General features: G+C 43.2%; 1 protein-coding gene across 4 annotated transcripts in view; it reads right to left on the bottom strand.

Moving 5' to 3' along the window:
- The window catches only part of PAK5 (p21 (RAC1) activated kinase 5), a 179069-nt gene that overhangs the window by 63412 nt on the left and 97720 nt on the right, over nt 1–17937 (bottom strand). For 3 of the 4 annotated variants that reach the window (XM_084622726.1, XM_084622727.1, XM_084622729.1), the window contains one exon: nt 5413–5627. In XM_084622726.1, the coding sequence (XP_084478852.1) occupies nt 5413–5627 (215 nt within the window). Of the gene's footprint in view, nt 1–5412; nt 5628–8038; nt 8185–17937 lie in introns of those variants that run through there. The other variant, XM_084622728.1, reaches the window with a different exon arrangement.

Below are 17937 nucleotides of genomic sequence, written 5' to 3'. Positions count from 1 at the left end.
CTCTCAGGATTCATGTTGTATTCTACAGCTGCAGAGCATGGTCAGGCCATCTAGCCTCAGCCAAGCTCCATGCTGCAGTAGGAGTGAAATCGGTTGGCTGGGTATATTTGAAGACAACTAATTCAGTTTGAAGTCTTGATATTTTTAGCTTGTTGTTTATAAAGTATATTGAACAAATACTGCACTATGAAGCAGCTTAGGTCAAATACACTGTTTTTTCATCTGGGTTGTTTTGGCTGCGGGTGGAGAGGAGGAGTTTGAATGCACAAAGCAGCATGGGCATAAAGAACCTGACTGCTAGGGGGAAGCTGAAAAGAACCAACAGCTGCTCCGTCTGCCCTGTGTCAGCTGCACTGGCCGCTGCAGAAGTCACGGAGGTTCCGGAAGTCATGGAATCCGTGACTTCCGTGACAGACTGGCAGCGTTATGCATGAGTCACCTCCTGATATTTAGAGTAAAGCTGGCTTTCCTCAGAAGATTATACAGAAATTCTAACACCCTAACTGCCAGTAACAGGTCTGATTGTGACATGGCCTTAAAAGGCTGGTGGAATGCAAGAAGCCACACTGCAAGGTCTATGCAAGGACTTACCACAGCTGCAGTCCCTGAACTCACAGGGAATTGCACACCTGGCACACGGAAGGGCAGGTAGGCAGCAGGGCCGGGCCCTCTTACCCAAAGCATTGCACTTGGAGCTTGTGTTAAATTGGTTATCCACCATTACCCCATTGTCCTTTACAAGGTCCCTGCTTTCTGGAAAGTTTCCGCTGCTAGATCTAACTTCTGCATCCTGTCAGAAATTTTGATTTCTGTACTTATTCACAAGTGAATTTTTCCTTCTGATGGGGACCTGGGAAGCATAGGTTTCAGAACTCATATAACTTCTGACATGCACAACAGTCTCTTGCTATCTGGGTCATCTGTACTGACCAAATATTTGAATGATTGTGCTAAGCTTGAGCACGGGTATTCCATTATTCCTGACCACATGTTTGAAATGAATGAATTTTGAAGTACTTACAGTGAATTCAGTTTGAATTCCAGCTTACAGTGAATACAGTTTGAATTCCAGCTATTTCATTGGCATAAGACCGGCCATACTGGGTCAGACCAATGGTCCAGTTAGCCCAGTATCCTGTCGTCTGCGAGTGGCCAATGCCAGATGCTTCAAAGGGAATGAATGGAACAGGGTAATCATCAAGTGCTCAATTCTCGGTCGTCTAGTCCCCCCATCTGGCAGCCAGAGGCTTAGGGACACCCAGGGTATGGGGTTGCATCCCTGACCAATTTGACTAAAAGCCATTGATGGACCTGTCCTCTGTGACTTTACCGAATTCTCTTTTGAATCCAGTTATAGTTTTGGCCTTCACAGCATCCCCTGGCAGCAAATTCCACAGGTTGACAGTGCGTTGTGTGAAATGGCACTTCCTTTATGTTTGCTTTAAACCTGCTGCCTGTTAGTTTCATTAGGTGACCCCTGGTTTTGGTGTTATGTGAAGGGGTAAATAAAACGTCCTTAGTAATTTTCTCCGCACCAGTCATGATTTTATAGCTCTCTCTCGTATCCCCCCTTCGTCGTCTCTTTTCCAAACTGAACAGTCCCAGTCTTTTCAATCTCTCCTCAGACGGAAGCTGTTCCATCCCTTTAATCATTTTTGTTGCCCTTCTCTGTACCTTTTCCATTTCTAATATATCCTTTTAGAGATGGGGCAACCAGAACTGCACACACTACTCAAGAGAGGGGTGTACCATGGATTTACACAATGGAATTGTGATATTTGCTGTCTTATTATTGATCTCTTTCCTAATGGTTCCTAAGAGCTGTAGCTTTTTTGAAAACATATACTTAATGTGCAGCACTAGCCAGCAAACTCTCCACAATGACTCCAAGGTCTCTTTCTTGAGTGGTACCAGCTAATTTAGAGCCCATCATTGTGTATGTGTAGATGGGACTGTTTTCCAATAGGCATTTCTTTGCCTTTATCATCAACACTGAATTTAACCTGTCATTTTGTTACCAAGTCATGCACTATTGTAAGATCCCTTTGTAACTCTTTGCAATCACCTTTGGACATAACTATCTTGAGTATTTTCTATCATCTGCAAAAACTTTGCCTCCTCACTGTTTAACCCCCTTTTATTCCAGATCATTTATGAATATGTTGACCAGCACTGGTCCCAGTAGAGATCCCTGGGGGACCCTGGTATTTACCTCTCTCCATTCTGAAAACTGACCATTTATTCCTGCCCTTTGTTCCTGTCTTTTAACCAGTTACTGATCCACGAGGGGACCTTCTCTGGTATCCCATGACTGCTCTCAGTTTGCTTAAGTGCCTTTGGTGAGGGACTTTGTCAAAGACTTTCTGAAAATCCAAGTACACTTGAAAAGCTATTGAAGTGTTGCCAAAGTATAAAAAAAAAAAAAAGCACAGAATCTTCAGGTCTCTGCCAGATGTAGATACAATACATTAGGCATCTACTTGGAATGGGATGTATGGGGTTTTATCTCCTGTGCCCATTTGTCATTGTTGCTCAGGTTCAAGTAGGTGGCACCTTGTGACAAAGAGTGACTGCTATCCCTGCTGTCTATTTGCCTTCCCAACTCAGCTCCTTATGTAACAAGGCTTGATCCAAAGCCCATTGAAGCCAATGGGAGTTTTTCCCTTACTTGATTAGGCTCAAAGCAACCAATCAATTCTGTCTCAGGGAGCATCAACAAAACCATCACTTAGGTTCTGACTGCAGAATCTACATAACCTTTTAGCTCCAGAGGACTAGCCATTAGCAATATGCTTTTTGCGTTACAAACTCCGCACATTCGATACAGAAGTAATTAAAGAGAGAATAAACATAGAAACCCACAATGCCTTTATTACCATATCAGCTTTATGACCTAAAACTGCACTTTACAAATTTTAAAGGGGCTTTTAGCCCACCATCATTTTGTGATTCAGAACACATTATATTGTGGGCACGTTTCCACGAAAATATAAAAATTATATTAGTTAAAATGTGCTAATTGTAGTGTAGACAAGGGATAATCACCAAGGAACTTCTGAAGAGTTTTAGGAGCTTAAGTCCCATTGTCAAAAGTGACTTAGGATCCTCCATCTCATTGAAAGTATAGGTTCCTAAGTGACTAAGACTCCGATCTACAAAGGTATTCAGGTATCTAACTCCCCCTGAAATCAATGGGAATTAGGCACCTTTGGGGATCTGTGCCAAAGTCAATTTTGAAAATGGGACTTAAATTTCCAGAAGTACCTTACTTAAGTCCTCAAATTAGATTGTTCTGGGTGATGGTGGTGGGAATATGGTGATAAGATCTTGTGCAGTAATTATATTGTTGAGGAGGTGGGAGGAGAGGAGAGAAAGAGAAAAAAGTGGATAACCACCAAGTAACATGAAAGCAAGTCCACTGTGCATAGAACTCCTACAGTATACAATAGGAGTTTATGCATAGCCCCATTGCCAGATTGGACCCTATATGATTTCCAGGACTAATAAAAACAACTACTTCATAAATACAAGGGTGGACAAGATAGTGTCTGTCTATTAAAATAACTGCAAATGATTCTCACCACCCCAATGGCATCAGGTTTTGTCTTTGTACACGGTCTCACAACTCTTCACCTAGTCAGTCAGGGCTCGATCCTGCAGACACTTATGCACATGTGCCTATGGCTTCAAAGGGACCGTTCACATGAGCAAAGCTGCTCACATGTGCAAGTCTTTGCTGGCCTGGCCCCATAATTAAGACGGTCTATGTGCAGCTGACAAATCCAATACATTTTAAAAGATTTTAAGCCTGAAGACGGATCACTCAAAAAAAAAATCCATAAAATGGATGAGATTGCAGCAAAATAGTAATCTGATTTTTCCTCTCTATAACATCTTTGTTAATTTATGGCCAAATACCCACTGGATCAGATATATGGTGCTCCGGAGGGGGCCTGTGGAATGCAATTGTCCTTATTCGCATTGACATCTAGCAGGCAAATGCCTTCCTGCTGTTTCCTTTACACAACAGCATCAAGCTATTTTAATCACACCAGAAATCCTTTGCTCTGCAACAATCCTGATCACGCCGGTAGAGAGCGCATTACACAGCAGTTGGCAGTAAACCTGACTTTGGCAAGGAGGGATTAACAAATACAAATGGATGGTTTGTACTCTTAGAATTGATATTTTTTCGTGGATGGAAAGAAGCCAATAAGAATTTTAAGTCCCAGAGCTTCTCTTCTAGGCTAGTCAGAGTCAGCGTAAGAAAGAAAGAGCAGCATGTGTGAATATGAGAGAGAGAGAAAACACATGCATTCACATGTCAGGTGTGTGATACAGTAGAGCCATCTGAACATGCCCCTTTATCATGCCCCTTTGACTATCTCACCTGCACTCTGCCCACTAACCCATCTTCCCTGAGCTTAGTCTAGAACGTCTCAATTTTAAAGGATCTTAACACAGCTGCCCTAATTATTATTTTCTTAAATCTTCCTTCTCCAGGTGTAGTGCTTCTGTCTCCACATTACCCTTGCTTAAGGCCCAAAATGGACAAATCACTCCAGTGCCAGGTGTGTGATCAGATATCTTGCAGCCCTGCAGGGCTAGAAACGGGAGTGCTATACAATTGGAAAAGGGAGACTTGCAGTTGTCCACTCTGACATGCGACACTTTCACCTAACCCTGGACAGTGCCAATTGCCCTTTGGAGGTATGACATTTTTATGCACATAAAATCTATTTTAGGTCATTTTTATGTTTGTTTTTAAAAATACATTTGAGAGAGAGTATTCTCTCTCCCTCAAAGAATTTAATAACTGATTTGGGGTATAGCCCTCCACTAACACGTTATATGTTGCATGTCTCAGACTAGGCTCTTTGGGATGTGGACAAAATCTTCCTTTTGGGTTGGACAGTGCTTAGCATGCTGTGGCCTGGATCCTGACTGTGTGCTACCACAATGCTATTAGTACTTGTAAGAAAGATGAGACAAATGCAATATACACATACATCCTGGTTATAATGGAGTCAACGGCAGAGCTCCAATTGACTTAAAAGGTCCAGGATTTAGTCTCATGGCTATAGTGGGGATGAAAGGAAAGGAAGGGAAACTTGCTGACTTACAGTGTAACACATGACGGCCCAGTTTCTGAAATTGGTAGCAAGCGGGTGGACTGCTGTATCTGCATTGATCCGTGGCGAAGTCGGTGAGACTCCAGGCAGGCCCAGCATTCCATCTGTACCTTACCAATAGCAGGTCCTGGGCCAACAAATATGCATTTGGTGCATGAACAAGTATAACCCTCAGTCCTACTGGAGAACATGTACCAACATTACTCCTGTAAAACTGCCAAGAGCTGGAACCTGCATGAAAAGCTCAAAGACAATAGGAAACCCAGACCCTGTACACTACCTTCATGGGAGCAAGCTGGATGGGTGTGATACATGAAGGGTCCACCATAGGCTTCGGCCTGTTTGCAGTGTCTGCTAGCAAGCTGTGCCACTGTTGAGGTAGTCCTGTAAATTTTTGTTCTCTGTGATCAAATCCAGTGTGAACCCGGTGCTCAAAATTTGACGGTCCAGAAATTTCAAGTCTTTTCTTTTTCTTTCCAAACATGGTGGAAAAACCTGAAGGGAAGGGGAGGTGTGGGAGAACAGAAACAAGAAGTAGTTTATCTTGACACTGTCTCAAATTTTTAAATCTGTCATCATTACCTGCAGAGTATAAAACGGATGTTAGTTTTTACTGATTCAAAGTTTCCAATTCCGCCTCACTTACTCACATGGAGTAGCGCTTTACTCTGCACATAATCCCACTGGCATCTATTGGAGGTCTGATATGGCCCTAGTTATGGTAGGATTATGAGGTGTTCAGATACTTTCTGTATTTATCCTCAAAGTGATTAGCTATGTCATGATAATGATGATACCTAATATGAAACAGAAATAAATAGAAGAACTTGCATCTCAGAACTATAGGCCAGATGCTCAGCAAGCTTAAATCTTGGCAGGAGGACTGTTTTCACCAGCCGAGCATCAGGCCCTAATACATTCACACTTAGATTGCATCCTGCTGAAGTTAGAAGAGGGTTCATAGCTTGTCCACCATTTCAGTAATGCAAGACAAGCAGAGATCCTGCTTCAAATTCCAGCCACCCTTCAGCATCTTCACCTATACTAGCAAAATCTCCATTCATGCAGCGAAGCTTTGCCTTTTGGAGAGAAGTGATTCCCTGTGAGAAGAGAATCATGCCTTTAATATCAAGGGCCCGACTGTGCCATTTAGACACAGCTCATAGCAAACGAAAGAGTGGAGCTGCACAGCCCTTGGGGAGCCCAGGAAACATCAGGCACACTGAGGCTGAGCACCTGCTACCACATCCCTCTGCAGGAGCAGCTTGCTATCCCCGGCACGGCTGGCTAGCATGTAAAGGGGGGATTCAGAGCAGAGGCACCAAACTTTCTGATTTGCTGAAGGGTGCTCGACCCTGCTCTGCCCAAGGCCCCACCCCCACTCCACCCCTTCCCCCAAGGCCCCACCCCCACCCTTCCCACCCCTGCTCTGCCCCCACCCTGCCTCTTCTCCCGCCCCCACTACAGATTTAGCTGCATGGTGAAGTTGGCTGTTTCCGTGATCATTGGCGCATTTGCTTTGAAGAGCACTCCGTTGGGTCATCTTGTCTACCTGCTGCACAGTGACAGGCCTGGTTTCATTATCGTTCTCCAACAATCTCCAGCACCTTTGGGATGGGAGTTTGATTTAGCCCTGCGGAACTTCAGCGATGGAGATTTTACAGCCACCCCTGGACAACTGTTCTATGGGTTGTTCTGATAATGCCTTTTGGGATATTTAACATTTTTTTTCTGCTATGATTTAATCCGCAAGAGACTGACTAATCATTCCCGGGGCTAGATTACCCCTAACCCTTCGTGGCTCTGGCCACAGCGAGCAGACGCTGCTTGCCCAGTACTTGCAAGGGATGGCCAGAGAGGGTCAAGGAGTGGGCGGCCAGATACACAGGGGAAAGATGGATAAACTGTACCCTGTAAAGGGCTGAAGTAATTTACTTCAGATCCCACAGCAAAGAGGTGCAGGGGATGAACAGCACACAGTCTGAGTCACAATTCTCACCCAGGCTACTCCCAGGGCAGGACAGCTTCCACACCACCACTTACTCGGAGCACAGCCTAATGGCTCATTCCAGCCTACAGTGTGTTCAACACCTTGGAGAAGGGCCACATTTCTAGAGCTTTAGCCAGATTGCTGTGGGGTCATTATACCAGGGAAGAGGAAAGATTCCCAGCAGCTAGGGAGCGGGATAGGTTGGGATTTTTTTGGGAGGGGGGAAGGAAACCATTCCTGCTGCCTCATGCTGGACAAACCCTCTCTCCTCCACCTAAGTCTGTGGCCCACTTATCTCTGCTACCAGTATTCAGCGCATCTGTTGGACTGGGAAACAGCAAGACCTGAAGTATTTGGAGCAAGCACAGAGGCGGCAGCTTGAGCTAACAGGGAGGTGGGGCCAGCAGTGCTTGAAGATGGGTAGAAGTCTGGAGGACATTGGGCTCATGGGAAGCAAGTCTAGCCCTGGGCTGGGAACTGGCTGTGGGGCTGGAGGAGGGGAGGGAAACAGAGGAGAAAAAGGCAGTCTTTCTGCTGCTTGGAGACAGGATGTAAATTGGATGTTTGTCTCCAGGTCTTCTGTAAAGAGCACACAGCAGATAGGAGGATACTCCTCCATGGCCCTCTAAAGGTTAAAACCATTCTTCTTAGTTTTGTCCTCCTTGACTGGTGAGAATAAATTGATCCCCGTACTCTTTATACCTTCCCTTTACATATCTGTAGACAATTATGTCTCCTTTAAGCTTATTTTCTCCAGATAGAACAGGCCTAGTTCTTTTAACCTTTCCTCATAGGTCTTATCTTCCAAACCTTTCACCGGTTTTGTTCCTCTCTTCTGAGCTCTCTCCAATTATTCTGTCTTGTTTGAAATCAAGTGCCCTTTAGTCTCTCTCTCTACTGCTAAGATCTTACTTACCGTCATTTTTAGCTTCCTTTTGTGAAGTCTTATCACTCTGGTCCCCTCATCCTTTCCCATTCTTAGCATTCTGATCTCTTATTTTGTTTCCACTGGTGCCTAAGTATAAACCTGCACTCTCCAAGTTTTCAGCCATTGCTTCATTTCTGGGAAGTATCAAATTAAAAAACAAAAACAAAACAGAAACACAATAACAAACGGGAGCCCATGTCAGTGGAATCCTAATGACAGCAGGAGCAGGCTACATGGATCCACCTGTCAGCTCTTATTTTATCTTTAGAGAGAGAGTAAGCTCTTTGGGGCAGGAACCATCCTTTCGCTCTGTGTATTTGCAGTGCCTAGCACAAGGCTGTCCTGGTCAATGACTCCAGCTTCCAGGTGCTACAATAACACAAATATTTTTATCCTAACCCATGGTTTTGCGTTGACATTTCCCATTTTTGGTTTTTAGCCCCTGGCAATTTTTTAAAAGTTTAAACAAAAGTAATCCCAATATTGCTAGCCTCTAGCATTCAAAAAAACAAAAATAGCCCCCCCAGTCAGCTCCTCCCCCGAAACACTAATAGCTTAAAAATCTCAAGATTTTAAAAAATAAAATAAATTGGGGTTCGTTTTCTTTGATGGTTGAAGCTTTCAAATGCACTTGAATAATGGTTTTAAGCTTTTCTCTGAAACCCTCTGGGCTAGAAACGTACTTATCTTTAAAAATCAAAGCTGAGATTCTCAGGTGTTCACATGATTCCAAGACCTGGGGCTTTAAGAAGGACAACTACCATAAGACTTGCAATAAAATCATGAGTTGGCAACACTGCAGTGCCCTCCATTTTGAGTACAAGAGAACCTCTTAAAAAAGATATCGCAGCTAGAACTGTGTGGGAACTGGATTTCCCTTTTATACATGAAATTTAAAAAAAATTCCATTCTGAAATGGAACAAACAAAGAACAACAACAAAATCAAAAAAGTAATTGAACTTCCTCTGAAACAAGATTCAGAACAAACCCGAGAAGTGTCAGGTTGATCAAAACATTTTGTTTTGATTAAATTTTAACATTTCATTCTGATTTTGACTTTATTTTGTTTACACATATATTTCATTCCCGTTTTTGTTTAAAATGTTTTGAAACAAAAAAGTTTGAATATTTCATTCTGAAAACATAAAAAATTGAACTGCACAACTCGAAACCCCAAATTTTGCCTAGCTATAAATCCACCAAAAATTATGGTCTCCATCATAAAGCCTGTATATTTGGGCATTATACAAAATATTAATTGTTACCTAATTTTGTGTTCTCTCTGAGAAGCCAGGAAAGATTACTGAGCAATTTAAAAAAAAAGGGGGGACGGACTTTTTTTTAAACAACAAAAGGAGCTTTGCTTTCCAGGATGAAGAAGCTCTGCTGGCCAATAAATGGACCATATATTTCTTTCTTATTTATTCTCTAGAGCTACTCAAGGCTCTGATCAGTTCCATAATATGGAATTCTCTGGCTTGGAATGCCCTAACTGGGTGCTCTTTAAGGGCTTGTCTTCACTACGGAGCTAAATCCACGCTGCTGCAATCGATGCAGCGGCATCGTTTTAGCAAGTCTAGTGAAGACCAGCTCAACTGATGGGAGAACGCTCTCCCATCGATTTCTGTGCTTCCGCCTCTCATTGAGGTGGAGTAATGTCAGCAGAAGAGTGTCTCCCATCGACACAGCGTAGCGTGGATCCCACGGTAAGTAGATCTAAGCTACGTCGACTCAAGTTATATTGCTAACGTAACTCACATTGCACAGCTTAGATCGACCGGAAGCTGTAGTGCAGACCAGACCTAAGAGTCTGGTGGAAATGAGTCCCTCTTTTGACAGATTTATGAAGTACAATGGCAAGAGTTCTTCCTCTCCTGTGCAGGTTTCTTCCCTAGCTACAAAGGAACTCGGCCACATTACAGCAGGGCTCAAGCCCTTTGCACCTTCAGTTCTTCAGCCATAAGTGTATCGACCAATTTGCAGCAATATATTTCCCCTACGCTTTTGCCCTTGTAGCTAAATTAGCCAGACACACAGAAGGGTAAATGCTGCTTTACGTGTACTTGGTGACCATATCTGTGCATGCTCAGTAGGTGACTTTCACAGAGGCATAACTCTGATAAAAGAAAATATTCTCTTGAAAAAATAAAGGCTCTTTTCCTGGCTGAGGGCTATATCTATGCCACATTTTAACTTTCTACCTCCAGCCATTTCAGCTATCGTGTGACTCAAAAATCATGTTGTTAGAGCTGATCAAAAATTTTCCAATGGAACTTCTGTCTGGGAGAATACTATCTTGTTGAAATCTAAGTTTCATGGAAACCAGTCTATTTTGACTATTTTAAACTGAGTGTTCTGATTGGATTACATGCATGAGGTGTGCAAGTACATTTTATCATGTGAACACTGACTTTTCTAGCAGGATTCTCAGGGAGTATCAACTGATGTGAATTTTTCAGATAATGCGAGAGGCTGCATGTACTCTTTCTATTTTGAAATACCCCAGCTTTCCTTTGTAGGAAATCACATGCAAACCTGTACCAGCTTGCCTCCATGTGTAGAAACCAATGACTGGTGTATAGTGGATCTTTTAGAGATCTTTTTGAGCCCGACAATCCAGCCAGCTTTCTATCCACCTTATAGTCCATTCATCCAGCCCATACTTCTTTAACTTGTTGGCAAGAATACTGTGGAAGACCATGTCAAAAGCTTTGCTAAAGTCAAGAAACAACACATCCACTGCTTTCCCCTCATCCACAGAGCCAGTTATCTCATCATAGAAGGCAATTAGATTAGTCAGGCATGACTTGTCCTTGGTGAATTCATGCTGACTGTTCCTGATCACTTTTCTCTCCTCTAAGTGCTTCAGAATTGATTCCTTGAGTACCTGCTCCATGATTTTTCCAGGGACTGAGGTGAGGCTGACTGGCCTGTAGTTCCCAGGATCCTCCTCCTTCCCTTTTTTAAAGCTGGGCACTACATTAGCCTTTTTCCAGTCATCCGGGACCTCCCCCAATCACCTAGAGAGCATTTCTACATTATGTTCCTATGCAATATCCTTTTCTCTGGCCTTGACAACAGCCATTATGCCTCACTCATGTCCATGGAGAATGCTGCTACAGAGCTCATCTTCCTATCCTGTAGCTGTGATTCTGGCAATCCTCTTTGCATCCCCCTGCTGGCTCCCTCTTTTCATATCAAGCATAATCTGCTTGTCTTCACTTTCAAGGCCCTCCATAACCTATCCCCACCCTACTTTCCATTTTTCATTCAGTATCAAAAGCTCAGTTCCCACCTCTGAGCAGCCTATGATATTAGCTTCCATCACCCACTTGTTACAAATTTAACAAGTGTCTTTGTGCTTTCTCCCATGCTGCCCCTCACAGTGGGGAGAAACATCTGCAAAACTAAAGGAGGACTTGTGGCACCTTAGAGACTAACCAATTTATTTGAGCATGAGCTTTCGTGAGCTACAGCTCACTTCATCGGATGCATACCGTGGAAACTGCAGCAGACATTATATACACACAGAGATCATGAAACAATACCTCCTCCCACCCCACTGTCCTGCTGGTAATAGCTTATCTAAAGTGATCATCAAGTTGGGCCTCTCCTCTGCCATAAAATCTACAAAAACCTGACAGTAGATATGCTGCCAGTGTGTTGAAACCATTGCCAATCAGGCTGACCAGTATTGTTATTGTTTCACTGTACTCCCCCCATCACTGTCTGTATCCAAACTCTTACACTCTAAGCTTTTGGAGGGCAAGATTGTCTTTGTTCTGTTTGTACAGCACCCCCTACCTCAATGGGGCCCCACTGAGGCTACTCGTTGCTACAGTAATACAAAACTAATAAATGATTTCTTGGACTGAGGCCCTCAACTTGCTCCATTAAAGCAACGGCAGCTTTACCCCTGCCACAAGTGAACATAGGATCAAACCGTCAAAACCATCTAGACCAGTGGCTCTAATTCTTTTCTGCCAATGTATGCATTCTGATCCTTCTAGTGCCAGGTACTTGTGGTTGATTGGAGCCTGCTGCTGTATGGAATGGGGAAAGGGGGGAAATTTGTTACTCCCCTCCCCCCTGTTCACGTAGAGCTTGTTTTCATCTAGTTCCATGTTGCATTTTTCTTTAATGAGTTCAACAAATGACACTGTTGTTGATCAGAATGTATGTCCTCTACCGTCAAACCAGAAGATTCCATCTATATGTAAGATACTGGCACGTGTGTGCGCAACTCGTCCCCCCTCTTTGCCCAATCCAAATAGCATGAGTGTCACACCCCCAGCTAGAGAGCTTTGGCAGCTCATGCTTCTAGTTCTTGAGGACCCTGGTTTTCAATTCCTGGTGTATTGGCCAAGATGGCAGCCATCACCTACACACTTCAGAAAGGAGAGGCAAAATTAAAGGGAGGTTTTCTGCCATACTTACTGTTACACGAATTAATAGTGTTATTGAGTAACAAGTTGGGAAAGCAGAGAGCATACTAAGCAAATGGAAGAGCAAGAGTCCTAAGGTTTATAAATTGTTTTTGAAATAAACTCTAGACACATATCAACTTCTTGAAGATAAGTAATTGGAGGAGTTTGTGCTTACGCCTCATCAAAAAACCTTTTGTTGCTGGCACAATATCCCTGTATTTTGAAAGTTAGTTGTAGTCCAGATAAACATCAGTTCTGGTCCCAGAGAATTTTAATCCCTTCATGGTTATTTCTGTAAACCACAGAATTTAATCCAGAGTCCAGGAATAAAAAATTCAGGTCACCAGGATCCATTAGCAGAGGCAAAGGTAGTGTTGTGAAGAGATTTAAAAAAAAAAAACTCCCACAAAGTCTATTATCTCTTGATATCACCACCCACGTTAGTGCTCCCAGTTACTAATTTAATTCTTAGCACCATCCCCACAGACTCATGGGCATTCTGTTGCCTTTAAATTAATGTAATATTTATAAATGGCTTCCTTGCAGGTCTCTGTGAATCTACTCCCCCCCCCCAGAGGAGGAGGAAATGGGGCTAGATGGATTCATAAATTTGTTACTGTTGAAAGAAACAGAAAAAAGTAGGTGAACAGTTTCCTCACCTTTACTAGTACCTTACTTGTGAATAATCCCACCAATTTCAATAGGATCACTCAGAGCAAGGTGCTACTGACAGGCAATATGGGTGGCAGATTCTGCCGAAATGACAGCTACTGCTACATTGATTTAAACTAGTTCCAGCAGAGAAAGCATGTCCACAGAAAAACCAGTCACATGAGGATATTTCTATCATAACTATACTCCATTTGTACTAAAACATGTCTGCAAACAGCGCATTTATTCATTTGAATGTTCATCTGGGAGGACTGTCAAGGAAACAACCCTTCAATTATTGCAGAAGATGACATTAAGTGTGGCAATAAGGCATAACGGCAGGTATGTTATCAATAAAAGTGCCATAACAACTTAGCAATGGCCAACTTTAAAGAGGAACCCATGTTTATTTTATAACACCCCCACTCTGCTTGCAGTGCCACAGACTTATGAGGTCTTCCTGATTCATGGAGTAAACCAAGACACTGTAGAACAGATTAGAGATTGCCTTTGTCTCCTAGCAGAGAAAAGAAGGGCATGGTGGTGTTAATCTGTACTAACTCCACTGAAGTAGCTTATTACCTCAGAGCAAGGTTGAATGATATTTTCTCTCAGATCACAAGGCACAAAGCTGATGCCTAAGGGAGGAATCCCAGAGTTTGAGTTACTTATATAATCAAAGGGCTCAATCCTACTGCCTGGTGAAACCAATGGGATTAGGAGCGGACCCATATTTTCTTTGCAGATTGAGGGCCAAATTTTCTGCTGATGCAGATGTCAATGAAGCTGCACCAATTTACCCCAGAAGAGAATTAGTTATGGAATATTCATAAAGTGGAAACTCCATTGTTTATACCACAGTGCGTTAAATGGCATACCTTCCTAATACAGTTTTCCTTAGGACAGTACACGATTGCTCCAGGTTACAGACCATTAATGTAGGCCCTACTCAGAGTCCTCTCTCCCTCTGCTATTAGGGCTTCCATTTTAAATTGCTTTATTAAAAAATAATTTTAAATATTTATACTCCATGGACACACATTAATATTGAATGTTCAGGGCCCCACACAGACGACCTCATTTCCTCCTCTCTCCCCCAGAGGGCTGAAAGACCCACCAGGCTGAATCCTACATCCTCATGAGGGACAGGGGTAATAGATGCCACCTGAAATGGCTACCGTTGATTTGAAAGAGTAGAGCCGGAGATGGGAGAAAGACACTTTAATGCTGCCCCTTCTTCCCCCTCAAATTAATAACTGTCTGGAACTTCAAGGGAAAAACTCTTTCCCCTGCCCTTCCCCCTGCACCAAAAGGAAAGACATCAGCTGCATTAGGAAGGTTCCCTTCTTCCCTCAGTGATCTGGAGCCAGCTCCAGCACCTTTCTACTTCAGTCCAGGGCTAGGTGGCATGGAGAGGGTGTATGCTATCCCCATCTGTCAGGCAGGCTCTTTGTGACTTGTGCCAGCTGGCACAGGTCAGAGCAGTGCATAGGTAAATGAACTCAGTCATTTAAAAAAACAAAAACACTTGCCTCATAAACGTGCATGAAGCCTACTCCTATGTATACATTGAGGTAATAATTTTCAACCAAAAAATAACATTTGCAAGACTTGTATGAACTACAGAAACCCAAGTTGGCTCTCACTACAATAATTCACTAAGAAGATGCTTTGTCCTAGTGAACCAGTAGAATCATCCATGTTACCATGCCAGTTAGTACAGCTATTCTGCCAGGAACGGTAGGTCAATATTTCTTATGTAAACCTCTTTTCTTCAAAAACACATGGCTGGATTGTAAAGATTCACTCTAGGGTGGCATTTTTGATACTGCATCTCAGCCCAAGAATACATTTTCCTTTTAGCCATTAAAAATTGAACTCATTTTCAATTATTAAGAGCACAACACACTAAGTTCACCAGTGTTTAATTTTTTCCAATGACTCCCTGCGGGTCATTACCATGTATTCAGCATTAGTCCCTTTTAGTATTAAAATGGGCTAGCAATTAGTTTTTGAAAATTAGCTCTGTGCACTTTGAACATTCATCTCTCTCAACGTTGGAATGGCTATACACTACACAAAGGAACTGTACAAGATTCCTGCTTAAATGCACATTTACATAAGGTTAAAGGGACACGGTCAGCTTACATTTGATCCCAAATCCAAGCTGTCATAAAAAACCTAGGAACAACACCACCACCAACGTCCCCACATTTATGAGACCCCAGGTAGAAAGTTTAACATTCTATACAAGATGGACCCCAAACACTGATTCACTTAGCACCTGAAAGCAGAGCTTATCTGACTCATTTGTATTGTTCACACTGAGGGTCCCGTTTTCCACTCCTCCACAGGAAGGCTAATGGAGAGGAAATCTCTGCTGAGAGGTCTCCCCCATTATTCTGGGTGGCGGGGTTTGTCCTATCTCAGAACAGGACACGGGCTCCACCCTAGCTCCTGGGACATCAGAGGGACCATCTGTTCAGAGGCACCGTGCCTCCACCCAAGCTGTTGCCTTGGCAAAAAGACTGGTAGCACATGTTAATTGGAGCCATGCAACCAGAGGCTGTCCTTAGATGCCCCTTCCCCCGGCCCATTAAAGGGGGATCCTTACCACAGCCAAAAGCGTACTACAGCCTTTGACTGTTAGTTTTAAGAACATAAGAACGGCCATACTGGATCAGACCAAAGGTCCGTCTAGCCCAGTATCCTGTCTTCCGACAGTGGCCAATACCAGGTGCTTCAGAGGGAATGAATAGAACAGAGTCTAGGGACACCATCCCTGCCCACCCTGGCTAAAAGCCATTGATGGACCTATCCTCCATGAACTTATCTAGTTCTTTTTTGAACCGTGTTAGAGTCTTGGCCTTCACAACATCCTCTGGCAAGGCGTTCCACAGATTGACTGTGTGTTGTGTGAAAAAATACTTCCTTTTGTTTGTTTTGCCATGAACTTGCCTGGGTGAGAGGGGACTCGTTGGGGGAGATGATGCCTATTTCCATTCTGTCCATGGCCAGCCCACTGCCTACCAACCTTCCCCTAACCCAGACACCTGGACAGCCCTCAGTAGGAGATTCTGCTCTAGATTTCGCCAAGCCCTCTTTCTAATGAGGAGGGAAAGATCCACATGGTCATCTTGGGAACACAATCAGACCCTGGGAGAATTGTGTAACAAATAAAAGTGAAACTTAAAAAAACAAAAACAAAAAACAAAACTTAAGAATCCAGGGCATTGTTAGTAGCGAAGGTAAAGAAATGTGTGCTTACAACAGGCAATTAATATGCTAACAGTTTCCCTTTAATAAGCTTTTCATTTCTTAATGGCTTTCCGTAACAGTGACCTCAATCATTCTATTGTACAGTAAACAATGCAACAGTGCACCATTAGCCTGCCAATTTCCGCTCGTGTTCTCTGATTAATATTGCCCTTTTCCAATACTTGATTGTAAACTAAAGAATATGAGTTGAGCAACAAATCAAATTCAAGTGAGGATAGATTGTGTAGCTAGTGCTTCAGATGAATGTATGCAGGGCAAGCGTTCAATCCTGAGGGGAAGCTAATGTCCACTTATTGATTCATCGTAGCATAAATCACTAGGAAGTACACTGAAAGCGAAGCTAAGACATTGACAGAAGCTCCGATTCTCCTCTGACGCTGGTGTAACTGCATTGACTTAAATGGAGTTACAGCTCATTATGCTGATACAAATGAAAGGAGAATCAGGCTCATAGATTCTGATATGCAGCGAGGCCACAAAAATTAGTAAATCTTAAATTCAGAATGGAGAGGAATTTTCAAAGCACTCAGCATTGGCCTAACTCTGTGGCCATGGAATTTTATTGTGGACTTCAGAAGGAGCAGAGTGAGGCCAATGCTGAGTGCTTTGGAAAAATCTCACCCGTAACTACATAAGCACTCAATGGTGCCATTAAAGGGATAGCTCTTTGCAGTGGGTGCGATTCTGCTTTAGGCAGGCAGAATGCCTCTGGGAGCTCCAGAGTGCACAGTGCCAACCCACCAGCTGCTACACCCCTTAACCGGATTCAGCATACTCCCGTTGCAGGCTTATCCCCACTCTGTGAGCTGGAGTGGAGGTATGTATATGCAGCATGGCTTGTCTCCTCCTCCCTGTGCCCTCTTTGGTGCCTTCGGGATCCTGTGCTCTCCCCCTGCACCATTGGCTCCAGCCCTTATGCAAGCAAGGCAACGAGGGGAAAGCTCCTAGTGCTCCGGCCACGCACCCGCATACAGTCCAGGCCACAATCTGGCCCTGCACTATTAGAGCTCTATCAATTTTAGTCCATTGATCCCAGCCCCAAACCAGATCACTCGGGCTTTGTCAGGGCAGGAGTGAATTACATCATTAAAAACATACATTACTGCACGTTAAAGAACGACTGGCCAAGTAACCAATATGTAATCACCCTTAAAGTTACAGGAGTGCTGATCCAGACCAAAGACACATGAAATAAGGGATAAAAAACCAAAAGAAGTCCTACCCACTATTCTGTGGCAGTATGAGATCATGGCTAAACTGAGCGGCACCTTAGAGACTAACAAATAAATTTATTAGTATCTAATGTGCCACAAGTACTCCTTTTCTTTTAGCGAATACAGACTAACACAGCTGCTACTCTGCAACAATCCATACAACTGTAACATACATACTTGCATGAAATCATACAGTGTAGTTAATTGGATTACAGTAACTCCTGTAAGTTGTAGTTATGTTCCTGAAAAATGTGACTTTAAGTGAAACAATGTTAAGCGAATCCAATTTCCCCATAAGAATTAATGTAAATGTGT

This window comes from Lepidochelys olivacea, assembly GCF_965140295.1.
Source record: "Lepidochelys olivacea isolate rLepOli2 genome assembly, chromosome: 3".
Taxonomy (NCBI): Eukaryota; Metazoa; Chordata; order Testudines; family Cheloniidae; genus Lepidochelys; species Lepidochelys olivacea.
The sequence above is the reverse complement of the archived record's forward strand: the minus strand, read 5'-3'. Positions and strand labels throughout refer to the sequence as shown.